This window comes from Cyprinodon variegatus, unplaced genomic scaffold (genome assembly GCF_000732505.1).
Source record: "Cyprinodon variegatus isolate N-32 unplaced genomic scaffold, C_variegatus-1.0 Scaffold124, whole genome shotgun sequence".
In the NCBI taxonomy this organism is placed as follows: Eukaryota; Metazoa; Chordata; class Actinopteri; order Cyprinodontiformes; family Cyprinodontidae; genus Cyprinodon; species Cyprinodon variegatus.
Genome location: NW_015150577.1, coordinates 375186 through 382871, shown reverse-complemented (window position 1 = coordinate 382871; position 7686 = coordinate 375186). Strand labels below are relative to the sequence as shown.

The window sequence follows — 7686 nt, the reverse complement described above, 5'->3', positions numbered from 1 at the left end:
ATTTGACACTGTTACATTAAAGGGGTCATAGAATGATTATATAGGGTACTTGGTGTTGGTCCTTAAGTTCTCTGAATAGGGTGTGTAGCATTGGTTGGGTTGAAAATAGCATATTTGCTATTCTATAAGCCCTAATGCAAGCCTGGTTATAAGCCCCAGAATGAACCGACAAGTTTTCTTCCTTTTATGGTATGCTCATGAGTATTTAGATGAGCTGTGCGCTGATTGGTTGGTTTACGAGTGAAGCTGCTGAGCAAAGATGCATCAGAGCAGCAAGCACTCACTCACTGAAACATCAAATTGTTTATATGGTGAGGTGATCAGACGTCCTCCTTTTCACGGTCCTACTTTTCATACCTAAAAAATTGTCCGGGGGGAATTTAAAAATCGTCGACTACATATCAGAAATTTTAACATTTTAACTAAGTCATAATTCTCCAATAGTATTACCAAGCATTTAAACTTAATAACGGTGGACCTACTCGTGATCTATTTAAGTTGTGCATTTTAGTTTGAAATCTGCTTTGAAATCCTCTTGGCTTAAAAGAAAGAAGAAATTAAGAAATGTTCCGATGATGTAGTTTCCAACTATGTTTGCTTTGCTATTACTAAAATTTGTAGCAATGACATCACAGCTTATGCCAACCAATATTTGCCAAATACCGGTATGAGATCCATAGAAGGTACACATTGAAATGTTAAGACACTCATCAGTTTGGATAAGCTGTAAAGTAAAATCATTTAGTCTCAGATTCATTTTCTTGCAATTCATAAATATTCCTTCATACACATTTCCAAAGTAGATAATATCGTGTAAGAAATTCTCATTTGACTGTTAAAACCAGTATCTGCTGATGTGTATGAATACAATTTCAGTTTGCACAGCTTAAGAGCAAACGAGAATCAATGCACACGAACATGCAACTGTTGATCCAACAACTTCTCTAGTGTGACTCAATGATGTAGTGTTGTGGTTTTCTAATACATGATAAATGATTCCCAAATTGTTTGTGCTGTTCATTGTAAATTAAACCCTCAACGACAATAATTCATCTTTACTGTGAAGCAGTGGAAAGCCTCTGACAGCCCATTACTGTACAGCATAACCATCTGTAACATAAGCTTTATAGACCTGCTCGGCCAAAACTAACAGATGCAACATGCCTCAGAACAATATGCTCATAATGGCCGGAAGTTCTGGCCGTGTTTAGATTAAGTTTACACGCAATCTAGTGGTGAGCACCCGTGGATATGTCTCAGTGGACCGCTGGGCCTAGATGTAAATGATAACTGTCTGGTCAGCTGCTCAGTGAAACAAGAAATCCCAGCCAACATGATCTCGGCATCGCCTACTCACGTCTGCTTAAATGCGTGCAAACCATTTTTTTCTCTGCAAATGGGCAGTGGAAGATGAACAAAAATAACTCTGCAGTGGGTGTTTCTAAAATTACCCTTCACTCATGGTAGCTTTAACTTCTGTTGTGTGTCTGCTCCTTTTACTGAAGAGTAAAACTGATGTTATTTATTTATTTTACCAAAGGGAAACAACAATGCATATCAATCCACATGTGCACCAATGCCTCCGTGCTCAGATGCAGAGATGAAGAGCGACCGAGTGAAAGGAGGAGGGGGGGGTATTATTAGGCCAAATGACAGAAAGGGACAGTGTTGTGACAGTGAGCAGCTGGTGTTTCCAAGTGTTGACAGGCGCCTGTTTTTTTTGTGTTTGTGTGCGTAAATGTGTGCACTTGATGGAGACAGATTGGGCTGTGATTGTTCATTTCTGAGCAAGACTCCACTCATTGGGGGTTATTGACGGCATCTGTGAGGAAAATGAAAAACATGACAAATGGCACACAACCAAATGTTCCTCTTTATTTTGCATCTCCAGATACTATGTTGGCCTGAAGGCATAAACACCCTCCAATTTGTTTGTTTTATTATTAATGTGCAAATAAAAGGAAAACTAGTTTGAATGTTTGGCCATGAAATTTGTCCATGGATTTTGAAGATCAATATATTCGAATCCAAAGGTTAAGTGGTGTGCAACTAATTGCTGGGAGTCAATGTTAATAATGCTGATTTTCAAGTTAGTGCTGTTGCTGTCGTAGTGGGCTTAGTCTGTTGTAAGCAGATATTTACATACGCTGTTTGAAAACAATGCAATATTTTGTCATCCTAATACCTGAATATAATTGAGAAAAAAATCTTCCCTATTGGTCTTCTGTTAGGATGACTGGAATTATTTCTGTGCAAAATGCAAGAATAAAAAGAGATTCCTTCTTAATATTCTTTAAGGATGTTTACATACATAAAAGTTGCTTTATGTAATGTACAATTGTATTCATTATTTCTACAAATAAAATTGGAAATGGGCAGTTAAAGATGAAGGTACGTTTTGCTCTAGACTCTTTATTGCTAAGTTGGTCACATTCTTAGTTAATGTTGAGCAAATGTACCAAGATCTCCTCCTCGTTTTCTTTTGATTTATTTAATTGCGTATTCTAGTATCAAACAGAAAAGAAAATCCTGTAATCCCAAACAACCTCAAACATAGACGCCTAATATTTTATTGTCGAAAGAAAAAAAAAAATAACAAAGAGGTTAGATTTTCAAACACTGTATGAAAACATCCAGTTACAGCATTATCTGTGAGCTACCATGTGCTGCTGTGCCTTCTAAACAATACGTAGGATGTAAACCAGCCTCTCACCTCCCCATATGTTTACTGAAACACGTTACAAGCCACAGGCTGATCCTTTAAATTACCTTTGCTCCTTTGTGTGTTGTCGCTTGTTTTTGCCACAGGTCGCGGTCTATTAGTGGAGCCTCTTCTGGCCTATCCACCAGCCCCCTCAGCAGCCCACGGGTAAGTCATAAGGCTCAGACACAATCGCTCACCTTCTCTGTAACACACTCATACTGGTTAACGACCACCCAACTTCTGCTGATACCACATTATTGCTGTTGTGTTATTGCCGAATTTGTCTGCAAGAAAAGTAAAGCAGCTTTTTCTATTGTATACACTATACAATATTCCATATTGCAACTAGAACTGTTGCTTCAGAATAGAATTTATTTACAGGCAAACACAAACTTATCCCTGTTACTCTTATACCGTGAAATAATATCCAGTTCAAAAGCCCAATGTGTAATTTAAGCTCAATGTAAGAATGGTTATTCTGTGAATGCGTCAAACAGCATCATGGAGACTTGCATATCTCTGATAAGTTTGAAATAAGTTAGAATGAATTTATAATTGGGGTTAGAAAACAGAATCTTAAGCTTTGAAATATCAGAAAGAACTTTTTAATCAGTCTTCTAAAAATAAAAGGCTTATGGACCGACTACACCTTACCAAGACATAGTTACCTAAACTGGCAAAATGAGTAAGAAGACCACCAATTTGAGAGAAGCCTGTAATAAGCATTGTGGAACTGAAAGAGGACAGAACAAGTAGTTTTGCATTCCACTCATGTGGGGCCTCATGTATGAGAAGAACACAGCTTTCATACTAAAAGTCAACGGCAGAGAGAAATTCTTAAATTTGTAGCTTACAATTTATTTTGTAAAAACTCTGTACAGTACAATACTGTATTGTTTTATGTTCTTATCTGTTATTTTTATACACTTTTCTAAGGTCCACATTGTGTGACCACTTCTTCTATAACCTTTTTGCTGCTGTAACACTACAATTTCCTCATTGTGGGACGAAAAAGGGATTTTCTATCCTATTTATCATTAAGAAATTAATAATTTAAGATTTAACTCATAAAAGCTCAGTGTCATGAAAAGCATCAAAGTACCTCTGGTCCTTGTGTTAAGGTCATATTTCCGTGTAATTTCAGTGAGTTTTGTTCCAACAATTTAATTTATTTTGATGCAGCTTTAATTTTTTGTACATTGCAGGCTGTGCTTAAAATATTTCAAAGCAGATATTTTATGTGAATGCATGCTTCCTGCATCAGAACCCTGTTCTTCTTGGACTCTGGCAAAGAAAAGAAAAAGTAGCTGCATTTTATTGGGCTATCCAACTTATCAGATTTGTCTTTTTACAATGCATTGTATGATGCTTTTAGGGAGTTCATGGCTCTGCATTATGGGTAAAATGCAAACACCCAGGCAGTTGCTGTTATGCAGCACTTAGCTTACCTTATTTTATGATTTAGGATTTTCTTTTACTAAATTTAGCATCTTCTATGATTACTGTAACATCCATTGTTAGACAAGACTTTAGCCTTTTTATTCAACGCTTAGACATTCACTTTATAAGGCTGTTCTCTATAACTCGAAGTATAACTTGGAGACTGTATGTTAAAACAAACTTTTCCCAAACTTGAAGACTCTTATCCAACCTCTCCATCCTCTACACTTACATTATCCCAGCTTCTTTTTTTTCCCGTTCTGAGCTCTTTAGAAATCCACATCAGAGAATGCTTCAGAAAATCCCACTGTCCTTGCTCAGAGCTGGTGAGCATGCAGTAAACTTTTCCAGTTGACTAACCTTAGAAGGCTCAAGATTATCCAGGATCCAAAGACAAACCCCCCTTACACAGACAAACACCACATGGCTTCTTTGAGGCTGATCTGAAAGGGAAATTGATTTCTCAGATGTACCGATCACTGGGATTGTGCTCTCCACAGGAGGCTCTATTTGGAGTTATTTCTGGAGAAAGGGTTGGTGTCCAAGGCAAATGCTGGAGTTTAGTCTCTCTGGTCACAGCATTAAAAGTCAAACAGATCAATAAAGCTATTAAGAACCCAGGGATCTCACCGTATAGATGCTACCAGCAGCTTGTTGTTGAGGCAGTCCAGACTTTAACAGCTGGCCTTATGTCTTTTGCATCTATCTTTGTTTGCTTGCTTTTCTCAGCTGCCAGAGCTTTGTTGATTTTATGCAATTGAAGCCAATCTTCTTATGTCTCTGTTGGACTTTACTTCATGTTGCTTGTATTTTTTTTTTCTCCCATGTCAGTTTACTTTTGTCTTGTTTGATGTAAGTCGTTCATGTCATAATTTTTTGTTGTTGTTCTTGTCTTGTAAATTCTCAATTTCCCCTCCCACCATTTCCCTTCTAACCTTTGTCTGGCTGTTGCCTGTGTTTGCATCCATCCCCCATGTGTTTTGATTTTTATTTTAACATCCACCTGTTCTTCCTCTTGGCTGTGTTGTCCTGTGTGTCCCTATTACTGCCTATTTCTGAATCCAGCCTATCAGAAAATTCTGTGTACCCCCTCAGTCCCCGGACTTTTCTGAGTCCCCTAACACAAGCCCGTGTCCTTCCCCTGAACCTCTTCCAAATCGCACAGGCCCACGCATATCCACACCTAACTCCCTGGCTCCAAACAGTGAGCCCCTGCCAGGAGCACTCAACAAAACACAGACACTCCCCGCCAAGCCCAAAGTTGCCCCAAAGCCTTTACAAGCCACACGATCAAATCCTCTTCCTGAAACATCCCCTGATCCAGCACCTGCTGCCAAATCGGAACCATCCACTCCCTGCCAGCTGCCATTGCAGCCCCCCTCTACCTCTGTGCCTCCTACTCCTACTTCTTCATCCTCAACTTCTCCCTTTACCTCCTCCCCCATCTCCTGTGGTCCCATACCAAACAGCCCCCAGGTACGCCGCTCCCATTATGCTGCCAACTCCCAGCTCTCGGTTCCCTTCAGTCCAGTAGCACCCATGTCACCTATCAGGCTACACCACTTTCACCCTGTGGCACCTTTTCCTTCTCCATCTACTGACCACCCACCCAAATCTATCCCCCTCATACAGGTTACCCCTCACCCTTCCCCTCGAGGCAGCCCCCTCCCAACCCCAAAAGGCACTCCAGTACACACTCCTAAGGACAGCCCTGCAGGAACTCCGACTCCCACGCCACCCCCAAGCCCGTCCATTGGCGGCATGCCTTGGAGGACGCGCCTCAACTCCATCAAAAACAGCTTCCTGGGGTCTCCACGCTTCCACCGTCGGAAACTCCAAGGTACTCATTTTCACCTTGAGCTAGAGTTGAATCAATCAGAATTGTCCCTTGAATCTTTAGTTTGTGTATTGCTTTGACCTGGCCCTTTGAACTGTCATACAGTTCTAACACCCCTCCTTAAAAAATACTTTCTCTCTTACCAAGTTTTTTTTTTGCAATTTTTCTTTTTATTTTATTTTCCTTTTCAAGGAACTTTTTTTTTTTAAGAAAAAAATAAGTCTGGCTTAAACTGCTACATAGCATAGGTTCTGCCTTACTAAATGTACTCTGACATTGTTTTATCCATTGATGGTAGGTGTTTAATCGCCCTGCTGCTGCTAGAACTAATAGTAACCGTTGACGATCATTCTGTTCTGTCTTGCGTAGGCCTCCATTTTGGTATCTATTGCTTAACACTTTGTTTACATCCTATCTGACACTCAGGGCATTTACAATTAAAAACAATAAAACTGTCTCTTCCTCCAATGTTCCTCTTTCATGTTGGTGTCATAGAATACTATACTTTTCCCCTTACATTTTTTTTCTTCGTAATGCCACCTGCAGCTCTTTCCTATGCTATGCAGATGATCTCAAGATGTATCTGCCCAGTCAACAATATCTCTTTATCTCCCCAGTAAATCAATGATTAAACCTAAAATTTCTAAGCATCCTTGAACAATAGATCTCCTTGTTTGGCCAAAATGGCCACCATTGATTTCAGCGCTCTCTTAACTGTTAAATGAAATCACATTATAATAAATCTGGGGATGGTTTTTGCCAAAAAATTTCAGCTCCACATATAATTTGATTTATTTGTTAAATCAAACCTTTTACCAAAATGTTTTTTAAACTGTGCTGATCTTTGGAACACTTCCTTTATAAATTTCAATATTCATTCATTTATTTAACCTTTGTTTGACCAGAAAAACCCCCATTTATAATTATATTCTCTTTTACAATGATACCAGTTATTTGCTACATTAACATGCATGAACTTTCTTCATTCTGATCTAAATCTTTGTTGATCAGAAGTTTGGAAAATCTCTGTTTAAATGGACACTAAATAAAATGATCCAATTATGACGTGTGTATGCATGTCCAAAGTGTTCAGATCAATTCTGAGCGTGTGCAGAACTGTCTCATTTTTTACGAAATGCTTTAGTTGTAGTAGAATAAGCAGCTGCCTGTTTTGTAAACCAACCCAAACTTGTCTGCTCATCCTTAACTTTAGTTACTCTTTGTTCCTTCCCCCCACATTCACATCTTTGAATCTTCAGTCGTGTCTTTTGATGTGTTTTTTTTTGTTTTTTTCCTACAATGGACCCTCGTCACATCATGCTACCTTAGCTAATGCTCCTTTGCTACAGGGATGGAGGGCAGCAAGGTATATTAATCTATAGATTACATTTAGATCCACTTCCTCAACCAAAGAGGACCAGCAGCCAGTGAATAAAGATTTGTAAAGAGAAAGATGTCACCCTGATGTTGCACACATGCACAGGGCAGATTATTTTACTCCAAAGATCAGAATGGGTGTGTACCAATCAGAATGGTGATCGGAAAAAAACACCTCTCAACAGGAATGAAATTTCTTTCCAATCAGACCGAATCAGATTAGAATGTTCAGTCTGACATGTTTATATGACATTTTTCATCTGATAAGGTCTTCGATCCGATCTCCATGTAAACATAGCTACCGTAACACTTTTTATGCTGCATTGCT

The 7686-nt window shown here is 39.0% G+C and overlaps 1 protein-coding gene across 3 annotated transcripts in view; it reads left to right on the top strand.

Annotated features, from left to right (window-relative positions):
* Positions 1–7686, top strand: part of LOC107085435 (serine/threonine-protein kinase BRSK2) — a 231297-nt gene that overhangs the window by 212233 nt on the left and 11378 nt on the right. For all 3 annotated transcript variants that reach the window (XM_015375745.1, XM_015375743.1, XM_015375744.1), the window contains 2 exons: positions 2809–2869; positions 5777–5984. In XM_015375745.1, coding sequence (XP_015231231.1) covers positions 2809–2869; positions 5777–5984 — 269 coding nt within the window. The remainder of the gene's footprint in view (positions 1–2808; positions 2870–5776; positions 5985–7686) is intronic.